This window comes from Candida tropicalis, assembly GCF_000006335.3.
Source record: "Candida tropicalis MYA-3404 genomic scaffold supercont3.8, whole genome shotgun sequence".
In the NCBI taxonomy this organism is placed as follows: domain Eukaryota; kingdom Fungi; phylum Ascomycota; class Pichiomycetes; order Serinales; family Debaryomycetaceae; genus Candida; species Candida tropicalis.
Genome location: NW_003020060.1, coordinates 353,983 through 377,376, shown reverse-complemented (window position 1 = coordinate 377,376; position 23,394 = coordinate 353,983). Strand labels below are relative to the sequence as shown.

The following is a 23,394-nucleotide window of genomic DNA, read 5'->3' as shown; positions in this document are numbered from 1 at the left end:
ACGTCTTGATATAAGTTATTTCTCTAATTACACACGGGTACTTGTACCAGATTGACTCTGGCAAGCCCGGTGAGAATGCCAATCCCACGATGAAGCAATGTCCCTTTTTCTGAGTTTGGGCGCTAAAGTGGGGAAAAGCATTTGTTTAAACTTGTCATTAGACTAGCCCGAGATTTAACTGACATTTAAACAAGAAGAAGGCGGGGGTAATGAGGATGGGGGATCAGCATGTAGCAAGAGGGAGTCAAGATTTTTTTTCATCTCCACAATTGAAAATGATAATACAATCAACAATAACCGGTCGGTTATTCCTGGATTGTACTTAAACCAATAAAATAGGTTAAACAGAAAAGGGGAAAATTTTCATTTCTTATTCTTATTCTTTCATTAAACAAGGTGTATATAAATATCATCAGGAATTCTTAAATTTCTACATTAGTATTTTTTAGTTATATATATAAAGCAAATTTCCTTATTTTTATACTTTTACCAAAAAGTATTTCAAATCACTTATTCTTTCTTCTTTAAATTATTCATTCATTCCAAAATGTTGAGATCATCTATTCGTACATTTTCTACTCAATCAAGAGTATTGGCCAACTATGGTTTTGTCGGATTGGGTCTTATGGGACAACATATGGCAAGACATATTTACAATAATTTAAAACCAGTTGATAAATTATATGTACATGATGTTAATCCACAACATACAAGTGATTTTATTACTCAAGTAACTAGTCAAAAACCACATAATGCTTCTCAATTAACTCCATTGTCTTCATTGAAAGATTTCACTACTGAACCTGAATCTCAATTAGATTTCATTGTAACTATGGTTCCTGAAGGTAAACATGTTAAAGCTGTTGTTTCCGAATTAGTTGAACATTTTAATAATTCAGGTAAATATGATTCAAATAAACTTTTAACATTTGTTGATTCTTCAACTATAGATATTCCAACATCAAGAGAAGTTCATCAATTTGTTGCTGATAATTTAAAAGGTGCTACATTTATTGATGCTCCAGTTTCTGGTGGTGTTGCTGGTGCAAGAAATGGTACTTTATCATTTATGGTTTCAAGAGATACTGTGGAAGATATTGATCCAAATTTAGTTACACTTTTAAATTATATGGGTGTTAATATTTTCCCATGTGGTGGTAATCATGGTACTGGATTAGCTGCAAAATTAGCAAATAATTATTTATTAGCAATTACTAATATTGCTGTTGCTGATAGTTTTCAATTGGCTAATTCATTTGGTTTGAATTTACAAAATTATGCTAAATTGGTATCTACTTCAACTGGTAAATCTTGGGCAAGTGTTGATAATTGTCCAATTCCTGGTGTTTATCCTGAAAAAAATTTAACTTGTGATAATGGTTATAAAGGTGGATTTGTTACTAAATTAACTAGAAAAGATGTTGTATTGGCTACTGAATCAGCTAAAGCTAATAATCAATTCCTTATGCTTGGTGATATTGGTAGATACTGGTATGATAAAGCTTGTGAACAAGAAAAATATGCTAATAGAGATTTATCTGTTCTTTTTGAGTTCTTGGGTAATCTTAAAAAATAGATTTATTTAACTAGGTTTAATACATGTCTTTAGGAGCTGTCAAGATATCTAAATTTTAGAGGTATTGTAACTTGGTGCAAAATGAAAAAAAAAAAAAAGGTTAACAGAATATTCATCACATCATATGTAGAGATAATCACGTACTTCACTAATCATTGCATTCATTATTAGATTTTATTAGAACATATCCTATACCCATGAAGAAATTCCTGTACTTGTAGCACCTTGTTGTTGTTCTTTCTTATCATGATAATTCATGCGAACTACTTTTCTTATCCATCTCCTTCTTCTGAAAAGTTCATGATTATTAGCCAATTTTTCAATCTGATCTAATGTTAATTCATTAATTGTATGAACCTCAGATGATACATCTTTTTTATCTTTATCATCACTATCCTCTTCGCTAGTGATTACATCATAAGCCCATTTTTCATCTTCATCGATGATTACTAAATCTTGAATCAAATTATTTTCAACCCATGCATTTATATTATAATCAATTTTCCATTTTTCTGATTCCAAAAATTTATAATTAACTGGAGGATTAATCTCAGATAAGGTATCTCTTTTATTAAGATTTAAAAGCTTAGCATCATCTTCTTGATAATATTCGTCCTCATTCTGTTTTTCCAATTCTAGAATAGCATTATTGTATCTTCGAACAACCAGGTTTGTAGTATAAAAATTCTGAGTAAATCCAACTAACTCCCATATCTTTGTCTTTGTATTCATTTTCTGTAATTCATAAATTTCCACCATTTTTGTATCATTATCATCTGTACATTCAAATCTTGCTTGATCTACAGTTGGTGATCTAACCAAGTGCTTGGTGAGCCTATCTTCTAGCTTATTCATGAATTGTTGAATATTCAATCTGGTGTCTTCTTTATAAATCCATTCCAAAATTGAACCACGTATTGTTGGATGTAACAATATAGTTAAACTCCATACATTAACAATCAAAAATAATTGCACAATGATAAAATGATTCAATAAAAATGGAACCAAAATAGGTAAGAAATACAAGTTACCAAATATAAACCCCACGCACATTAAATATATAACTGATGTTACTTGTTCATTTCTAAAATACAAATAATCTGATGTCAACCACACAGCAAAATCAAATAGTTTGATGTTTAAAGTCATAAAATTCTGGGTATCTGTTAAATTCATGAAAAACTCCCGTGAAAACAACGGTGCTGGTTTTGGTAAAGAATACGTATTTAATGGTCTGTCAGATGGAATTGGATTCACATCCAAATAATCAGAATTTAGATTCGTATCAGGAGGATAAATATTCAAATAATGTGGGACAAATGTTGTTGCAATCAATTGAATAAATGGAAATATAGTAATTAAATAAGGATTTAAAATAGCATGAGTGATAAGTAACAAAATACCTATTGTATAATAAGTATCTTGCCAACTGAAAAATTTTTCAACATAATCAATAAATATATACATATTTGAATTTCTTTGATGTAATTCATTACTATTACTTTGCATTAAAGCAATACTTAAACTTGGTCGTTGTTTTTGCATTATTGCTCTTTCTTGTAAGACTTTACTAGTTTGATCGTCAACAATTTCATTAGATACCATTACTGAAATCACTTTTTCAACTAATTTATCCGCCATATACTGAGCAGATGAAGTAGCAGAACTAACTGCTGGTTTCTCTTGTATTGTTGGGGTGGTAGCAGTAGTTGTTGATTTAGCATTTGTGGAATTCATACTAACAAAACTCAGTTGACTTTCAGATTTACTTATTTGATTAGGATATTCTTTCTTCCAAAATGATGAAAAATCAAGATCCATTGATTTCCGTTGTGGTTTCTTTTTACTCATTTCTCCCATTGCATTCACAGTTTCCGTTTCAGTTACTGTTGTTGCTTCCAATGAACTTCGCTTCAGTTGTGGTTGCAGAGAAATTGTTGTTTGAGATGGATTCTCCTCAATTGTTAATATGTTTGTTAATAATGATGAAACTTGTTCCATATTCCATTGATTGGCTATTCTTTAATAAACCATGTAACTGTATGCTTGCTAACGTAGGTGTTGCCTAGATGGAGATTTCAAGTAGTAATCAAGATTATCAACAATGGCAATAATAATTTAATTGGGAGATAAATGAATCTGCTATATATGTGTGTGTATATGTATATGTGTGGAGTAATGATTGAATTGGAGACCAAGGTAAATGAACGGTGGAGCAGTATGAAAATTTACAAAATGGGAAACTAATGTAGCAACACTAAGAACAAGGGAAATCCGGTCTCTACTTTTTTTTCATTTTTCTCTCTCTTTCTCTGTTTGATTTCTGTGTTTGTCCGTGATCCGGAGTTACACTTCCATGCGCGTGCCGAAAGTTGTGAAATAATCATCATCACTATCATCATCAAACTCATTCAATTACTATTAATTATAATACATATACAACACTAACTATGTGAGAAAATCCAAGGATTACTCAAGTACAAGAACTTCTTTACCATTAGTAAAATGTACTTCGTAATTATCTTCTTCTTCACTACCATTAATTGACGATGTTGGTGATCTCAATTGACCTTGTCTTTTACGTAATCTTTTAAGTCTAGTATTAACCTCTTCAATATTCATTTCACTAGATGACTTTCTTTTCAAAGTTGGTCGTTGTTTCAGTTTATTTGGAGTTGTAGGAGGTGATGGAGGACTTGTCTCCTTTTTAGTTTTGCTAGATTTTGATTCTTTTTTTGGTGTTGGTTCTTTTTTAAGTCTTTTGGTTTGTTTTGGAGTGGGTTCTTTTTTAAGACCCAGTTCTTGTTTTAATCCTGGTTCTTGCTTTAGCACTGGATCATGATTCAATCCGGGTTCTTGTTTTAATACTGGTTCTTGTTTTAATACTGGTTCTTGTTTTAATCCTGGTTCTTGTTTCAATACTGGTTCTTGTTTCAACACTGGTTCTTGTTTTAATACTGGTAGAGGAATATGAATTCCAGCAGCATGTTTCAATTTCTTTGAATCCAATTGTTCTTGAGTTAAAAACAAATCAGGAATCTCTTTCTTCAAAATTCTAACAAAGTCATCACAATCGGAAAGTATTTCGTAATCAATATATTGTTTCCATGAACTAGCACTTAATTTAGTTTTATTAATATAAATAACTTTCCCACCTTTATCATGAATGATTTTACTTAAATTTTTAACCAATTCTTTAACTCCAGCAACTTTTAAACTTGTACCCATGATAATTAAACAATCTGGTCTCAGTCTCAAATCTGCATTTAAACCTTGTGTTAATATTTCCAGTTGTGGATGATGCTCACCGTATAATACAATATTTGGTCTTAATAAACCTATAGTCTGGCCCGTGAGTCTTTTACCTTGAAATAATCTTTCTTGATATTTAAGCATACAGTTGGAGCATTCTGGGTTTAAACCATTTGCCAATAATGTTTGGAATTCTTCATTCCAATTGAACTGACTAAAACAATTGGTACAAGATAATTTATGTAAGTTTCCATGGAGTTGAACAACATCTAAATTATTCCAAACTTGTCTGAAACGAGTATTTCTATCAAATTCTTCTAGATTTATTCCCATATTTAAATCAATACGTTGCTCGATACAATCAATATTTTGAGTATAACATCGTAATAGCTTGTTCTTATCCTTTAAAGTTTTGATGAATTTGTGAGTCTCTGTTGGTTTGGCATTCAATGATGATTTGTATAGGGATTCCATAAATGTACAAAATATCGAAAGGGATATTTCATCTCTAAATAAAGAAATATCAAATAAATCTTGTCCTCTTACAATTGATTTTGGATATTTGGATTTAACCATATTATATAACCCATCGGACGACCTAAAATCCGGTATGCCTGCATTACATGAAATACCAGCTCCTGTTAACACAGTCATTTTCTTACTTTTAGAAATGAATTTGATAACTTCATTTAGTTTAATAGAAGTTTCAGAAGGAATATCATTCGGCGAATCCAACAAGTCTATAGGTATCATGATTGTATGTTTTGTGTGTGTGTGTGTGTATGTGATAGCTAGTAAATGTCCTTTTTAGAATAAAATGAAAAAGGTTGTCAATGTATGTGAGTTTGTTCTTGACTAGTTGTTAAAGCTATCAGTATATGATGTTGTAAAAGTCACCTTGTCTGCCAATTAATTAAATATGTAATAAAAGGAATGTTGCACAGACAAATTAGTCGTAATGTTGCTTGATGGTTCTTTTTTTTTTGCTGTTTCTTTCTTTCTTTTTTTGTTTGGTTGTCTGGCTGTCTGTCTCTCCTCGAATTTCACCAGATGGTTTCGATTCGTTGGTTGGTTGGTTCAAGGTTTAAAACTAAAAGGAAAAAAAAAATAATTTACAACCAAGTACTAGCAAAAACTGTATTGCTAATTTTCAATATCCTTTACCTGTTAATAATTATTGTAGTATTAATACCGACTTATCCTCTTGTAGTGATGTCAGTATTGAATCTCAGTTGTTGAAATGTACTCGGATGCTGATGCTGTATCACGTGACTGGTGTCTAATGACGTATTACTTTTTTTTTCTTTCTTGCTGGATTAGCTAGTCTGAGTGACAATTGAATTGTACAGTTGTTGATTCAATTTATAATCAGTGAAATATGAGATAAATCTGATTCAATGAGATTACTATGATCAAGTAGAAAGAAAAGAAAAGAATCAAAGGATGATGGTTTTTTTTTTAACTTTGACAAAAAATTTTTTGTTGATGGTTAATTGATTTTGATTGACTTGATTTATCTTTGTGGTATGAATCTCTGGTGGTAGGGCCAAAGATTTTTAGTACGGGATGGGCATGCAAGTAATGCGGAAACAGAAATTGTTCGCGCGGTGGGTTATTTGTTCCTGCCAGAAATTATGAACACAATGTTGTATTTAATTTGCCCCGATTAGGAAATACCGAACATTTCTGCAACAAACATAAACACACACAAAAAAACAACCAATTCTGTTCACTAGAAATCCTTTGGCAAATTACTGTGCTGGATCCAATGTACAGGAAAACACGAAAATGAAAATGATAATAATAATAACCAACCAACCAATATGAAAAGAGACACGTTAATATCGGCATTTCTATTTATTTAAAAGAAAAAAAAAATGATAACATTCTCATCCTACACCATCTCCTATATGTGACTTTATCCACTTTGACTATTTACTGCTAATTCCATAATTAACCTTGTAGCTAAATGTAAGAATGGATAAGCTGAAAATGAACCAACTTCGTCTAAATCTTGTTGTTTATGATCTTGTGATGTATTAGAATGGTTGTTATTGGCATTATCATCATTCGTTTGTTCCCAACCATCAAACTTGAAATCAACCAAGTAATTATTTGGCTCCAATTGGAATAATTGGATTTGCATCTTCATCAAATTAGGAGCATTTCCACATTCATATTGTTGTGTGGAATCGTACTTCCATCTTACTCTTATTGTCCACAATTCTTCTTCAGTTGGCTTGGCCCATTCAGCACCCAAATTTTTCAATGCACGGTATATTTCACCCATAACATCTAGTGGGTAAGATCTGGATCTAATACCAAAATGCCATCTGGTTTTCAGCTTTTTGGTTGGTTGTGGAGCAGGAATTTGTTGTTGTGGATCATTCACCTTTGTTTCCATCATGTACGCACGATGAATAGATGGTAAACTTGTAGGTAATATAGCAATGGTAGAGTTAGGCAAAGTAGACAAATCTGGAACAGTAGCCAAAGTTTGGTAAGTCAATGATTGTTGAACACCAGGTGCTGAACTGGTGGATCCCGGATGGGGGAAAGATGAACTTGGTGGTGGCGACAGTGACAAGAATGATTCAATATTCTCTGATTTGCTCTTCTTTAAATCTTTAACTAAAGTGTGATTTTCTTTCATTAACAAATAAGCATCCAAAACCTCGTTGGTCGATTTGGATTGGTTGTTTGGGGTAGCACCACCGGCGGCAGCTTCTCTGTTTGCTTTTTCAATAACATTGATAATTTCATCGCGATCATAACCCATGGTAAGTGACAAAGCACTGATAACATCTTCATCAATGTCAATTTTGCTAGTCTTGATCTTGGACAAGTCTGGAGGCAACAAGTAATCTGGCATTTCTTGCTTAAACCATTCATCTTCCATGATTTCATGGATAGTGATTCTATTCAATGGATTGACAACAAGCATTCTTGTCAACAAATGCTTAGCACCTGGACTCAAATAATTTGGCAAGGTGTAAACACCATTACTGATCTTCTTGAACAAAGCAGGGATAAATTCATCATCAAATGGTAATCTACCACACAACATGACATACAAAATAACCCCTGAGGACCAAACATCAACTTCTGGACCAGCATATAATTTACCAGAAATAACTTCAGGAGCAGCATAATTTGGAGAACCACAACTTGTTTTCAAAAAGTTACCATCAGTCATGATATTTGACAAACCAAAATCAGCAATCTTAACATTCAATTGATCATCCAATAATAAATTCTCTGGTTTCAAATCACGATGAACAATTTTATGACGATGACAATATTCCACAGCAGCAATAATCTGTTGGAAAAATCTTCTGGCTTCATCTTCCGGCATTTTACCTCTTTGAACAATATAATCAAACAATTCTTTACCAGCAAATTCAATAACCATGATAATTTCATCCTTGGATTTTATAACATCATACAATTTGATGATATGTGGATGTCTTAACAATCTTAAATAAGAAATTTCTCTTTCAACACGTCCCTGCATGTCAGATTTGGCTAATGTTTTACGATTAATAATCTTTAAAGCAACTCTTTGTCCTGTTCCCAAATGTTGAGCCAATTTAACTTTCCCAAAAGAACCTTCACCCAAAGTCTTGATGATTTGATATCTACCTATTCTATTGGCAGGATTTACATTTGGATCAATCGGAATAGGTTGTTGAGGTTGAGAATGGGAATGGTGGTGGTGATGATGATGATGGTGGTGGTGTTGGTGATCACCACTTTGCTGCTGTTGTTGATCGTTATGTCCTTGATTTTGATCAGACATGACTATATTTTAATGGGATTTATGCTAACAAACAAATGGAGATAATAACTAATTGAAATATCCACGAAAATAGTAGTAATAATAGTTTTTATTATGTTGATTATTGAACTGAATGTGTAAGTACGACTTAGTTCGTTGTCATTCGCTCTCCCTAAAAATTAGTTCGACACAGTTGAACAAAAAAAAAAAAAAAAGTTAAAAGAAAAAGAAATGACAGAAACATTGGTGGTTGATACACGACTTCTGTAATGACAATTGATATTGGATTGAACACAGATGGAGAGATGTCTATCTATAACGGGAATTACATCATCAAAACCTTAGTAAATAATACATATAACACATATACAACCTATGACCTTTTTCTATATGAGTCCTTACCTCTATTCAGTCTATAATATGATTCATCTCGATCTCGGCCAGACCTAGAAACATAATTATGTTCATAATCTCTCCTGGATTGATATCTATGTTCGTATTCCCTTTTAGTATACGAATCATTAACATTCTCTAGTCTGGGGGAGCTTGATGTTGTTCTATTGTAATTTGTTTTCTTTCTTGGTTTTGATTCCTCTGGTGTGATCCTCTTCAATGGTTCCTTCTCTTGAAACACTTTCGGAATACCTGATTTCTCATTCGAGGCTTCTATAATCAACTTCCATAGTTGTTTGCAGAACTTGCGTGAATCTTCCTCTCCTAAGAAATCAGTTACTTGTTGGTGTATACTAAATATATCAGGGCATCCACTATCTGTATCAGAATCATCATAATTTTGTAACAATTCATAAATATAATCGATTGCGATATCATCATCAGGTAAGTGTTGATTAATTTGATCCTCTATCCACAGTTTTAATTTCAGTAATTTGACATTCTTATAATTTGTTGGTTTCTTGTTGAATATTTTCGGAAGTTTGGTTGAAGTATTCAGTTTTTCCTCTTTTAGCTTGGATTTTAGATAGTCTTCATCGACTTGCTTTATCATGTATGCCATTCTTATCTGTTGCTGTGGTATGTACTAATCTTCAAGCATTGGCAACATAATCAATTTTGGTTGTCTTCGCTTGAATTTTTTTTTTTTCTTGTTAATCTTTGGGATAACATGTAAAAAGGAAATAATTTCCCAATTCGGTAGATTTACAGGTTTTATGGTTGCAAAAAAAACATACACACAGAGAAACTCACACACCGACAACCATACACACACACACATTTGATAAGTTATCATTCATTTTCACTTTTTGCTTTCTCCACTTGATTTTCACATTTTAATTAAACCTTTCACCACTTCTATCAACTCCTCCTTCAGCCCTTCAAACACTCCTTTTTACCACCAACACCACCCCTCTTTCTCCACAAATTCAAAAGAGTATAAATAAAAAGAAAAACACACATTTGTATAATTGAACTAATTCCATTATCCTCAAACTCATAAATTTGGTCTACCACTTTCCCAAATATAGTTCAAATAAAAAAAGGTGGAAACCCCATTTCGTCATTGATATTGTATCAGTTCGTTTTTTTGGAATCCTTCTACGGCTGGAGAGTTTAAGGTTGCAAGTATCCCCATCATCCAATCATCAATCAATATCTGAGTAATCTCCGGTCATACTTCCCCCTTGATCGTTTTAGAGCCTAAACCAAAAAATCACTTGTCACTCAGTATCATCCAAGGGTTTCGTTGTTCTTGGTTTCCTTTTTCTTAGATAGTGATATTGGTATAATTTAGTACTCCCCTCCCCGTTTATTATTCTCAACATTACGGTCTTATCGGAGAGATTTTAAACTATAAATACCTGTCACCACAAGCACCCTGAACTATTTGTTTAAGCCTTTTTCATATTTTTTTCGGCTCGAATTCTTACTATCCTATATATCAAGAAGTACTGGTCACTTTTTCTTGTCCCAACAGTCCTACTTCAATTCATTTCTTTTATTCGCTTTTGATGTTTGATATATCCGACACTCCAATTGACTTTGCTATTGATAGCACGCAAACTTTTACGCTCAATGAAGACAATACAACTGGTAGAAATGACAATGATAACAGTAAGATCAATTCCGAAAGCTATTATATCCCTTCATTAGATGATATTTCCACTACTTCTTCATCGTATGGTACCGCTACCTATAGTTCACATTCTCAGACTCAGTCAATTAGATATTGCACACCAAGATCTATCAATAAAGTTCAGTCAATAGAATCTGAAATCGACGACTTGCCATTAATTTTTAAAACTAACATCTGGTCCAACGACTATCTTACATCCTTCAACAAGAATGCTAATTCATTTAGTAACTTTAGATTGACTAATACTCAGAATAATACTAACAACAATGCTGCTGGGAGTATGTTCCCCGTTTCTCCTTCTTCTGAGATGGGTGTATATGTTCCTGAAAAGGAACCCGGTTATGACTGTCAACTTCCTTCACCGATTGCTGTCTCTTCTGCACCATATATTTTGCCAGTCACTAGCCCAGGTTTGATAACTGCAAATCCTTCTCCTTCTACTGGTTCTCCTCCTGGTCCCGTGATACCTACTTCGTTGTCTGTTACCGCTCCAGCTAATTGTCTTACTTTCAGAACTTACACAGGAGCTATCTTTACCGTTCCAAGAACTTCAAAGTTTTTTGTCATTAAATCCTACAATATTCTTGATGTTAATGCTTCATTTGTTCACAACATTTGGACATCAACCGAGTTGGGAAATAAACGGTTAGATAAAGCTTATAATGAATTGGTGTCGACAGGTAATCCTAACATTGATGGAAAGATTTTCCTTTTTTTTCTGGTTAATTCTCTGGGTAAATTTTGTGGCATTGCAGAAATGAAGAGTGCTATTGATTTTACAGCTAGTCTGGATATTTGGTGTGAACAAACCAGATGGAAGGGTATTTTCTCTGTAGAATGGTTATTAATCAAAGATGTTCCTAATAAGTTTTTCCAACATTTGAAAATCCCTGCTAATGAATTTAAGCCAGTGACAAATTCAAGAGATACTCAAGAGATTCCTTTTGAAATTGGAATCAGTATGCTCAAGATTATCAGTTCATTCAGATCAAATGAATAATAGATTCTATAAAACCTACGTAAAAAAAAAGTTAGCCGTTTGTCCCTTTTTTGATATTTTGGTATACCAACCCTTTTATAATATATAACCATTGATTTCTTTTATATACGACGAAATGAAATGAAATGAAAAAGGAATGTTCTAACCATGCTTGTTTTGTTTTTCAATTATCACCTTATTTTTTTTTTTTCTTCTTCTCCTTCCGTTCTCTCGTTCCTGCCTTTTCAATTCTCCTATTGGTGTGAAAAATTCAGTTCATAATTCTTTCTTTTTATACCAAAGGGAGATCCCTAATTGAACCACACTACATTATCACAACCCCATGCTTTCAAGAACATCTACATTGAGATCTATAAGACAATTTTCAACCACATCGTCAGTACTTACCAAGTCAACCAAGTCTACCAAGAAGACCAACCATACCAAGAAACAAAAAGATGATATAACTTATGGACCACTTTCTGAAGCTCAAAAGGCATTTTTAGATCGAGTTATTAGAGTAGATCAAGCAGGAGAATTAGGAGCCAATTATATTTATATGGGACAATATTTTGTATTAGCCAATAAATATCCTCATTTAAAACCAGTTTTAAAACATATGTGGGAACAAGAAATTCATCATCATAATACATTTAATAGATTACAAACAAAACGTAGAGTTAGACCAAGTTTATTAACACCATTTTGGAAAGTTGGAGCGGTTGGAATGGGAGTAGGTACTGCATTAATTGGGAAAGAAGCAGCTATGGCATGTACTGTTGCTGTTGAAACTGTTATTGGTGGACATTATAATCAACAATTAAGAGTATTAATGAATCAATATAATGTTGATTTATTTGATAAAAAATCAGGCGAAAAAATTGATATAAATGAAATTGATAAAGATATTAAAACAAGTGATGAATTAAATGATTTGAAAAATAAAATAAGTCAATTTAGAGATGATGAATTAGAACATTTAGATACTGCTCTTAATCATGATGCTGAAAAAGCTGTTCCCTATATTGTTATTACTGAAGCTATTAAATTGGTTTGTCGTGGTGCTATCTGGGCTGCTGAAAGGATCTAAGAGTGGTAATATAACTATTCTACTATATATATATATGTCTAATATAATGTAATGTGATTTCGTGATAATATTGAATATTTCGGCCGAAGAATGAGTAGTAGTAGCAGTGTCTAATTCGGCCGGTCTCCAAGATTGTGCGAAACTCAAAACCAAAACCAAAACCAAAAAGAAAAAAAAATTGAAAATCAAAACAAAACAAAACAAAACATAACTATAAAGAATATTCTAATCTACTAGATTACATATAACCATGTCTCGACTTAGCATAATTGGTGATATAACAAATGGCACACGACAACTTAGACTTCGAAAAGATTTGTTTCCATTACTAGATGCCACCGAAATCACTGTTTGTTTAGAAGAATGTGGATTTCAAGTTACACAAGAATTAATCATTAAACCAACACCTGATTTCGTTACCAAATTATATGAAGAATTCATAGATACTTTTATGGGAATTGGATTTGGAGTTATTAGAGAAAAAGCTAGGAAAATGTCACAATTTAATCAATTAGAAGAAAATGGATCATTTAATGGGAATAGTGAAGATCAAGAACAACAACAACAAGATCAAGAAAATGGGAATTTAAATTTAGAAAATGACGATAAAACTGGATATATATATTCCACATTACCTACAACTTTACTTCTTAGATATTTAACAAGGTTTTTATATGCCTGTGGAATTAATGATTTTACATTAATGGATTTAGGTAAACCTGATGGATTTCGAACAAGAAGAATTTTAAGTGCAGTTATTAATTTTATTAGATTTAGAGAAGATCAATCAGCTGGAATGGAAGAATTGGCTAAAGAAGCAGAAGAAAATGCAGAAAATGTCAATTTAATTCAAGAAGAAAATGTCAATATATTGAAAAAAATTAATGAAAATAAAGAAAAATTAGAAATTGATTATGAAACTGGTGATAAACGAGCTAATTTACAATATGTTAATTCATATAATCGTAAATTAGAAAATAAATTAAGAGAATTGAAAACAGTTCAAGAGAAATTAACTAAAGAACATGATGATTATAAACAGGAGAAAACCAATTTAGCTCAAAAATTATATGATTTGAATTATTTATATAATGAAACTCAAGAATCTGTTGAAAATTTAACCAAATATTCTGATGCTGATTTATCCGTATTAGAAAAGATTATTCAAGATTTGAATAGTGATTTAGTAAACATGCAAACAACTTTGAAAAATTTAGAAAAAGGACATCAAAATATGGGAATCACAATTGATTCAATACAAGTGAATGAAATTTCATTAAAAGATTTATTGAAATTAGCTGAAGATGTTATTAGAAACATTGAAAAAGAACTGATTGAATTAAAAATATTAAGAGACAATCAAGAGACATTAGATGAATTAACTAGAAAACAAATGGAATTAGCAGGACAAATCCTAATTGTACAAAATCAACTTAATAAACTGAATAAAAAATATCAAGATTTAATAAATCAAGCAGATAAAAAGGAATCAGCTATTAAATTAAGATTAGAAGAAGCTAAATTGGAATATGATAAAATACTTGGTGAAAAGGAAAAACATAATGATGATCATAAACGTATAATGGATCAAATATTAAAAGTTCAACAAGAAATCACTGAATTAGAAGACAATTTCTCTAAAGAAACAACAGAATTAGAATTAAAGTTGGGTAATTTAAGAAACATTGTTAAGAGATATATGACAGAATTAAACAAAAATATCAAATAGATATATATTTATATCACTAACCTGTATAGACCAAATAATTTGTAACAATAATAACTACATAATCTTCCCGCCATTTTTTATGAATAACCCATTTGTATCTAGCTACTTTTCTCCTTCATTAGCTGTTGGTTCTTCATTATCGTCAGATTCTTTAGTTTTAATTTCTGATGATTTAGGTATTCTTTGATTAGTAGTGAATATCGAAGTAAAGAAACATAAAATAGCAAATGCTAAACCCAAATAAAATACATTTTTTAAACCTTTCATAAATTGTTCCAATACTAAACTTCTAGTATTTGAAGGTAAATTTTGAACCAATTCAGGATTGGATATTAATGATGATGCAGTATAATTTTTTAAATCATTATATTCTTGAGAATTTTTATCCAATTTTTTTAATAATTTATTAATATAATTTTGACCTGTTGTTTGATATAATAATTGTGATAATGTAACTGCAATTGTTGATGCTATATTTTTAAGAAAATCCAGAAACACCGTAACTAAAATAGTAGCCCCTGGAATATCTTTAGGTACTGCCAATTGAGCCGATAATAAAGAACTTTGAAATTGTAATCCAATTGAAATACCACTAATAATTAATATACCAATATGTAAACCAACATTTCTATCAGTATTAAATAATAATATTAAACCTGTTCCCAAAGGTGATAAAATGCCTGAAACAATCATGGTAATTTTAACATTTTTAGTAAAATCAATGAAAAAACTATTAGCTAAAGAAGCCAAAGTAACAGAAATAACTAAAGGTAATAAATCAATACCAGATTGTAAACTTCCATGATTGAAAATAACTTGAAAATAAACTGCCAAATAAGTTAAATTACTTATAAAAAATGCAAAATTAAACATTCCTGCTAAACAAGCCATTAAAACTCTCCAATTTTTTAAAAATTCAGATAAGATAATAGGATTTTCTGAATATTTAAAATTCCAAAGTATAAATAATAATAATAATGCTGAACCAACGGTAAATAAAGCAATTATTGATCCTGAATTCCAAGGATAATTAATACCACCAAAAGTTAAAGCTAATAATAAAATAACTAAACCAGAAGTTAATAATATAAATCCAATAAAATCAATTTGTGATAATTTTTCTTTAATATTACCTTTAGTTTTAGGAGGATGAAAACCAAATAATAAAACACATAAAGCAATTCCACCAATAGGTAAATTTATATAAAAACACCATCTCCAACTAATTTTTTCTAAACCTCCACCAATAATAGGACCCAATACACTAGAAGTTGAATAAACTACTGAAATAGATGCAAATACCAATGATCTTTTACTCATTGGTACAACTTCAGTTAAAATAACCATAAACAATTGCTTGAATTGCTCCACCTCCAATACCTTGAATAACTCTACCTCCAATTAATAAACTCATTGAATTACTAACCCCACAAACTAATGAACCAATTTCAAATATAATTATACCTGCAACTAATGTCCATTTTCTACCAAATGCAATACTTATATTACCATAAGATGGAACTAAACATGCCATAGGTAACATAAATCCTGAAGTTAACCAACCTATTTTTTCAAATGATTTAAATTTATCACCTACTTTTGTTAAAATTGTAGATACAACAGTTTGATCTAAAGCAACAAGAAATAATGAAACTATACATGATGTAATAGTTAAAAAAAGGGGAACTCCATTAAGATATTGTTCATGTGCTTTGGTACCATCACCTGCATCTGCTTCAACATATTCTTCATATTTTTTATTTTGTTGTTCTTGTTGTTCTTGTTGAGCTGTTGGCAGAATAGCTAAAGTATTTGGTGTTTGAGGAGGATGAGAAGGAGGATAATATCTTGAATTTGAAGTTTCTGGAGAATAATTAGTAGTTGCATTATCAGGATATTGAGATGATGTAGGTGAAGTAAAAGGATTTCTATCATGAGTTTCAAATGAACTTCTAATTGGTGATCTAAAAGGATCAGATAAATTGGTTGGTTCAGGTAATAATTCCGGAAGTGTCATTTAAATTAATATAAACTACTATGGAAATGATGAAATTAATACCAATTAGAAATAAATCAATCAATCAATCAAACAATCAACAACAAAAAAATTTATGAATATCTTCCAATCCTAAGTTTGAATTATATATATATATATAATGTATAACCAGGGATGATGATTTTGTTGGTTAAAACCTAAACGGTAAAAATAAACAGATTCTTCAATGAAACTATCTTTGTAGATCAATCATATGAACAAGATGAACAAGAACAAGAATAAGAAAAAGCGTTGAAACAAAAAAAAAAAATTCACGTTTGTTAAATATGAAATATATAGACAAGTGTGAAAAATTAAGGAATGTTATAATTCAAAATCTGATCTTTGTAAATCCTTCCTTTTCCACTGTCGAATGTTGTCCTTTCATTCATTCATTCATTTATGAAAAGGATCTACGGGATTTAACAAAGAATTTTCTTTCTGCGCTTTGTTTGTATGGCAAGTAGTGTCGCAACCAAAACATGATGATGATGATGATTTCTGGAGACGTGTACTTGTGTCAAAATTGCTGCACATGGTAGCCCAGAGCACACGTGACTTGAATACGCATAAACCCATTAGGTATAATCATGAGTGTATATATACATATATTCAATTAATAAAGTCAGTATTAACTATAATTTTGCCATAAATATCATAATTTTCTAAGAATAAATTTGAACTAAAGATTAAATTCAGTGATAGATAAATACCAACGAAATTTTCCAGAATATTCATTAATAATTTAGCAATTTTGAAAACAACTTTTGAATTTAAATTTGGATTCATTTCTAAATAAATTTTAGATAAATAATGACAATTTTCTATAGATAAAAAATTTAAATTTGATAAATCATTTAATTCATTTTTATTTAAAATTAATTCATTTATTGATCTTGGTAAATTTAAAATTGAAATAATTTGATTTTGTTCTAAATTAAGAATTTTCAAATTTTTAAAATTATTAAAATCACCAGTAATATATTTCAATTTCATATTTTTTAATTCTAATTGATAAATTGATTGATTTGGTAATGAATTTAAATTAAAATGTTTAACTATTCCTCCTGTTAAATTACAATGAGTTAAATGTTCACAATGGGAAATATTAAAATTATTAATTATATTCTGATTGAAATTCCCTGAGATTGTAAGTTTCTCTACACTAGCAGGGATTTTAATTTGACAATCTTTAACAAATATCAAATTTAATAATGTTAATTCATTCAATGGTAAATATTGTATCATATTGAAAAATTGTATTGTAGTTGGAATTTTACCATAATATGGATGATGTATCAGTAATGTTTGTAATGTATTTGGTAATTGGAAATTATCAGATAATTGATTAACTTGAATTGACATTTGTAAATGACATAATTTATTAGGAAATTTAATTTCATTATCATAATATCGAACATCTTTAATAAGCATTAAATTTAATTTCCATAATTCCAAATCTTGATTCAATTCAAATTGATTTATTAAATTACTTTGTAAACTAAGATTTTTCAATCCAATTGGTATATCATTTTTCAATACAAAATTATCAAATCGATTCCTCAGTAAATTTAATTCTTCTAAATATCGTAACCTTTTCAAATTTGTCAGTTTACTACTAATATCAGATAACTGGTTTCTTGCCAAATCAAGGTATGTCAATTTATCAGGAAACTGAACTCCTTCAATTGATTCAAGCATAACATTGTTTAAAGTTAGTCGATATAAACTACTTGGAAATTTCATATTCAATCTATTATTAACAAATCCAGGTATTCTTTTAATTATCAATTCATTCAAGTTTGGTAAATTCAATAATAATAATCGATGAATTTTAACATATGGAATATTATCAAGGATAAATTTTTGTAAATATTTGGGTAATTGGAAATTTTCATCAATTTTTAAAAAAATCATTTCATTTGATTCAAATATAAGATCAGTAGTTTGAAAATTATTAATTAATTGATTTTGGAAAAATGTTAAATTTGGAATTATTGACTGAAATTTATAAACCAATTTTTTCAAATTATCAGGGAATTTACTATTGAAAAATGATAATAATCTAGGACAATCTATTATTTCCAATATTGTAAGATCTTCAAGTTTTTCAATTGCTTTTAAATCAATTAAATTGATACAATTTAATGATATCTGATCTATATCTTTTGGTAATTTTATATTTGAAAATGTTGAAAGTCTATTAATGTTTAAATTTCCTTTATATTTGAATACTTTCAATGGTAAGGTTTCTAAATTCATTATTGATAAGGATTCTTGATTTTCAACAATAGTTAATCTTGTTATATTTTTAGGGAGATTAAATTTTGAATTATTTATAAATCCAATTATTCTTAAATCATAAATATTAAATTTGGTTAATCCTTGAAATATATCAAAATCAAAATCAATATTATCAATTTCTAATTTATACAAATCATTATTAGTAGTAGTATTAATCAATGAGATTAAATTTTGAGAGATTTTTAATTCTTTAATATGTTCAGGTATATAATTAATTAATGAATTATAAGATGATTGATCAACAATTACTAATTTAAATATTCTTTCATTATTAATTATGCCGCCAAAATATTCAAATCCTTGATAATGTAATTCAACAAGAGGACAATAATTCAATTGATTTAATATCAATTCATCACCTTGATTATATTCATAAATTATCAATTTTCGAGGAAAATATTCATGTTTGAATTGGAATTTCTTAAAATCTGATAATTTTTTAAATATCTTACTATTATTGATTGTCGAAGTTGAAAGATCATTATTATTATTATTATTATGTTGTTGTTGTTGTTGTTGGTTAGTTATTATACATATGGGAAAGAGATGATTGATAATGAATTTATGGAATATACGGATATTAGATAAATTAGATAAGGTCTCTTTGGGTATGTAGTCAAATATATTATAAATTAACTCTTCTGGTAAATCAAATAATCCTTTCATCTTGTCCATTGACAATTCAATTGAAACTACCTTAAAACAAAAAACAAAAGGAATCTTAGATGATGGAATGACGATGATGATAAGGAATGATTTGCTCTTTATGCAAAATTATGTAAAGTGTGGAGAATCATTTCAAGAGAAAAATTCATCTGCACGCGTGCGTGCGATAACCGAATTAATCCTAAAATAAATATATAGAAAAAGAGGGGGGCGGGCGAGGAGGCGAGGGGGCGAGGGGGCGAGGAGGCGAGGACGGACGGATGACTCCGCCATAGTTTAATACTATCTCTCGCCTCCACTCTCCGCTCCTCACGCCCACCCCTCACCACGAAGAAACAAACTGGTATCCAACCAATCGTTCATCCAACAACAACAACAACAGCAACAACAGATTATCAATAAATAAATAATTCAATTTCTATTAATAAATACAAATAACTATGTCTTACAATAGAAAATGTCCATCAATCAATGCAAATAGTAAATAATAATAAATTATACAAATTAAAAAAATCAATCAATCATTGTAGCTAATCATATCATAACCAACATTGTCATTAGGTTTGTGGACCCCTCTTTAAAAATTCCAAGAAATCCAACTCGGTATCTTCATCTTCAATTGTATCATTCCCCATAGGAGAAATGCCTTCTTTATCATCAATTGGTGAAAAAGTACTCGATGTTGGAGAGTGTACAAGTCGATGTGGTGTACTTAAAGTTGAATTACTTCCAGCAGCAAAACTAGAATTTCTTCTTCCTATCAGTGACTTCAATACAACAGGATCAGGTGAATCAACAACACTAGATCTTTTTCTGTTAAACCCAAGAACTGTACTACCCCTTCTACTTGTTCCCAATGTTGATGATGACCTTCTATTAAATGAAAATTTACCAAAATTTGGTTTGAATCCAGGAATATCTCTTGTTTCAAGTGGTGCAATCCCACTCGTGTTATCATTTAAAATATCAGAATAATCATGAACATCTTGTAATCCTATAGTATCATAACTTGTGCCCGCACTAGTTGCAAAAGGATTAGTTTCATCACCAGATGATGTTCTATACTTTTCCGTTAAATTTTTAGGAATGGACAATTCAAGTTGTTCATTAGCAGCTTCTTCTAAATCTTGTGGAGATTTGTTTAATTTCTCATCAATATACTTTTTTTGAAATTTGGCAATGTTTTTCTGTGTAGGCAATTCATAAAATGGAAGATTCAAGTCATTCAAGAACCGTCTCCAGCGGGAATATTGTTCTATATCTACCAAACCTGAACTGGCACTCAATGAATTCTTTGCAATTTTCGCACTAGTTGCTGCCATACTATATGTCGAGTCACCCCCCTCACTATATTTGCGGTGTTGCAAATTGTTCATAATAATAGTGTCCACTCTTTGACGGTGTTCTTTTTCAAATGTCTTCATAGTGGTATTTTTCCAAGGCCTCTCACGGTAGAAGAAAACCAACGCATCAACAAACCCATTAAATGGTTGCATAAAAGCTCCCAATACATTTAACCAATATACTGGATGATGCTTAAGTTCATAATTGAATTGGGTAGCCTGTAAAATAAATGGGAATAACCAAACAAAACAATATGCAAAAGGATATATAAAAATAGATTTCATTTGTTTTTGAATAATCTTTTGACGTCTTCTAAAACTTTCTAAATTAGCTTGTTGGATCTCCTCATTAGTGTACATAGCTCCATTTTCCTTTTGATTCTCAACATCTTGATAATCAACAGATTCTGGTTCTAAAGCTTCTGCCAATTCTTCGGAATCATCATCGTCATCATCTGTACTTCTGACGGAATCATGTTTGCCCCTTTGTCCATTATGACGCTGACTATGTTGCTGATCTTGTTCCAGTAGGTGGTGCAGTCTCAGTGGACGTAAATCATTTGTGCAAATATTCATATCTGGGAATAAAGTATTTTTAATTGAATGGAAAAAGTACCTTAGTGACGAAAAAAAAGTTGGATTTTCTGGTTCGTGTAATTCGTGTTGGTTAGTATGACTTGATCCAACACTACTAAATACACCACCCAATGTTTTGAATTCGCTTATAACATGAATGTAGATAAGACCATAAATAACAAAAATGGCCACAATAATACAATACCTAGGAACCCAACTCAATACTAATCTGGTCCAAACAGGGCGCATTGGCAAATAACACCAACAAACTAATGGTTCATATCCTCCATCATTAATAAAGGCTAGACTTGCTAGGATTAAAGGAATGAAGAATGACAATGAATAGACATAGAATCTAAACTTGTAAAGGCCACCTTCGACACGATTTGTATTTTTCACTTTTGAATTCAATGAAGGTTTAAAAATTAATAAAAATGTATGTATAGCAAATGCAAAAATGGCAAAATCCGCCCCTTCTATTGCAGTTGCCGTGAAAAACCCCACAACTTGACAAAAATTATGATTATAATATGCAGAAGAATGAGCCAAAACTCTTGTTGGATACAATAATAAAATACAAGCTTTGACTAAATCGAAAAAAAGTAAAAAGAAAATCAACTGATGACGGAAAACAGTTCTTTTGGGGTCAATAGCAAATAAAAAGTACATTGCTATTAATACAGCTGCTATTGATCCACATGATGATGATATGGCAACCACTCTTTGAACAAATGCTTGATGGCTGGTAAATTTGACTAGTTGGTTGATTACTGGATCGATAAGGGCTTCGTTTAATCTTTTGAAGAGTCTTGATAGTACTGATTCTGTCACCATATTGCCAATAATAGATGTTGTAGATGTTGTCGACAGAATACTATTTAGTGGGTACGATGTAGTGGGAATATTGATTGTAGTTGAAGGTGAGAGTGTAGATGATGCCCATGACACTAGTAATGATGATGCGTATGATGAAGCCGATAGTAGTATTTCAGTTGTTGTTGTTGTTGTTGATGATGTTGTAGATGAAGCCATGGTATATATTGATGACAGGGTTGTCTGTAGTAGCCCTGTGCCCATTAAGTTGTGATTATCTAGTGACATCTTTGATGATCAATAATACTAATTATTATTATAATAAGAAAAAAAAAAAGGGTGGGACTAAGTCAAAAAGTCTATTGAATGATGCTGATGAAGTAGCAAAATGAATATGGTGAAGTAATGATGTAAATCTGTTAAGATATTAATAAGTAATAGATGTATATCAACCCTGGTCTGTCCGTCTGTCTTTCTGGTTCTTTCTGGTTCTTTTGGTTGAATTTTATTTTTTTTTCTCTTTTGGTTTGTCTTGTCTTGTCTTGTCTTGTCAGTTAAGGAGGGTTAAGTTAAGTTAATGATGCGGAATTAATAGGATTGATAAAACCCGAAATGATGAAAAGTGACAATGAACAAAAAAAAAAGATAAGTAAAACTGATGTATCAAACAAAAATAGCCAATAGTCAATAGCCAATATAATGTTTGAATGATGATATTGATGATGATATTGATGATGATATTGATGATGATAAAGAAATTAGAAAAATCCAGTGTGTGTGTCCTGGCCAACAATATCCATTTACTTTAAGGCAAAGGACGAAGAAAAAAAATTTTTATTATTTTATTTTTTATTTTATTTTATTGTGTGTCTCTGCAAAAAAAAAAAAGAGAGAATTGAGTTGGTTGTAAATATTATGTAAGCAAAATACTTGCAGTAACAAATTTCACAAGGAAGGAAGCTGGAATCAATTTGTACACCCAACTACGTGTGTGTCGTGTGCCACCCATGACGACATTTTTCTTCTTTTTCTTATTATCTATTATTATCTTCCCGCCTTGTGTTAATTCTAATCGGCTTATTCTCCATCCCCACTCCCGCCCCCTCGTCGACCCCCCTGTCAGTCTGAATTGGACCTAATCAATAGAGCTCGTCTGAGGGA

The 23,394-nt window shown here is 30.7% G+C and overlaps 11 protein-coding genes across 11 annotated transcripts; 4 read left to right on the top strand and 7 right to left on the bottom strand. All coding sequences in view use genetic code 12, as the record gives it.

The window, feature by feature from the left end:
• Positions 1-547: 547 nt before the first annotated feature.
• HPD1 (Hpd1p) lies at positions 548-1,576 on the top strand (the record flags this gene model as incomplete). The annotated part of the gene is made up of 1 exon (XM_002551044.1): positions 548-1,576. The coding sequence occupies one exon, from the start codon at positions 548-550 to the stop codon at positions 1,574-1,576; it is 1,029 nt and encodes a 342-aa protein (XP_002551090.1).
• A 189-nt stretch (positions 1,577-1,765) lies between these two features.
• On the bottom strand, positions 1,766-3,577 carry CTRG_05387 (uncharacterized protein; the record flags this gene model as incomplete). The annotated part of the gene is made up of 1 exon (XM_002551043.1): positions 1,766-3,577. The coding sequence occupies one exon, from the start codon at positions 3,575-3,577 to the stop codon at positions 1,766-1,768; it is 1,812 nt and encodes a 603-aa protein (XP_002551089.1).
• A 468-nt stretch (positions 3,578-4,045) lies between these two features.
• HST3 (NAD-dependent histone deacetylase) lies at positions 4,046-5,581 on the bottom strand (the record flags this gene model as incomplete). The annotated part of the gene is made up of 1 exon (XM_002551042.1): positions 4,046-5,581. The coding sequence occupies one exon, from the start codon at positions 5,579-5,581 to the stop codon at positions 4,046-4,048; it is 1,536 nt and encodes a 511-aa protein (XP_002551088.1).
• A 1,165-nt stretch (positions 5,582-6,746) lies between these two features.
• On the bottom strand, positions 6,747-8,627 carry SNF1 (AMP-activated serine/threonine-protein kinase catalytic subunit; the record flags this gene model as incomplete). The annotated part of the gene is made up of 1 exon (XM_002551041.1): positions 6,747-8,627. The coding sequence occupies one exon, from the start codon at positions 8,625-8,627 to the stop codon at positions 6,747-6,749; it is 1,881 nt and encodes a 626-aa protein (XP_002551087.1).
• Positions 8,628-8,979: 352 nt separating this feature from the next.
• Positions 8,980-9,621, bottom strand: CTRG_05384 (uncharacterized protein; the record flags this gene model as incomplete). Its single annotated transcript, XM_002551040.1, has 1 exon — positions 8,980-9,621. The coding sequence occupies one exon, from the start codon at positions 9,619-9,621 to the stop codon at positions 8,980-8,982; it is 642 nt and encodes a 213-aa protein (XP_002551086.1).
• Positions 9,622-10,573: 952 nt separating this feature from the next.
• On the top strand, positions 10,574-11,698 carry CTRG_05383 (mRNA-binding phosphate metabolism regulator; the record flags this gene model as incomplete). Its single annotated transcript, XM_002551039.1, has 1 exon — positions 10,574-11,698. One exon carries the CDS (start codon positions 10,574-10,576, stop codon positions 11,696-11,698), a length of 1,125 nt encoding a protein of 374 aa, XP_002551085.1.
• A 322-nt stretch (positions 11,699-12,020) lies between these two features.
• CTRG_05382 (putative monooxygenase) lies at positions 12,021-12,767 on the top strand (the record flags this gene model as incomplete). The annotated part of the gene is made up of 1 exon (XM_002551038.1): positions 12,021-12,767. The coding sequence occupies one exon, from the start codon at positions 12,021-12,023 to the stop codon at positions 12,765-12,767; it is 747 nt and encodes a 248-aa protein (XP_002551084.1).
• Positions 12,768-13,017: 250 nt separating this feature from the next.
• Positions 13,018-14,496, top strand: NUF2 (kinetochore-associated Ndc80 complex subunit; the record flags this gene model as incomplete). The annotated part of the gene is made up of 1 exon (XM_002551037.1): positions 13,018-14,496. The coding sequence occupies one exon, from the start codon at positions 13,018-13,020 to the stop codon at positions 14,494-14,496; it is 1,479 nt and encodes a 492-aa protein (XP_002551083.1).
• A 102-nt stretch (positions 14,497-14,598) lies between these two features.
• On the bottom strand, positions 14,599-15,843 carry SGE1 (Sge1p; the record flags this gene model as incomplete). The annotated part of the gene is made up of 1 exon (XM_002551036.1): positions 14,599-15,843. One exon carries the CDS (start codon positions 15,841-15,843, stop codon positions 14,599-14,601), a length of 1,245 nt encoding a protein of 414 aa, XP_002551082.1.
• Positions 15,844-17,143: 1,300 nt separating this feature from the next.
• Positions 17,144-19,510, bottom strand: CTRG_05379 (uncharacterized protein; the record flags this gene model as incomplete). The annotated part of the gene is made up of 1 exon (XM_002551035.1): positions 17,144-19,510. One exon carries the CDS (start codon positions 19,508-19,510, stop codon positions 17,144-17,146), a length of 2,367 nt encoding a protein of 788 aa, XP_002551081.1.
• A 548-nt stretch (positions 19,511-20,058) lies between these two features.
• GPR1 (Gpr1p) lies at positions 20,059-22,521 on the bottom strand (the record flags this gene model as incomplete). The annotated part of the gene is made up of 1 exon (XM_002551034.1): positions 20,059-22,521. One exon carries the CDS (start codon positions 22,519-22,521, stop codon positions 20,059-20,061), a length of 2,463 nt encoding a protein of 820 aa, XP_002551080.1.
• Positions 22,522-23,394: the final 873 nt, after the last annotated feature.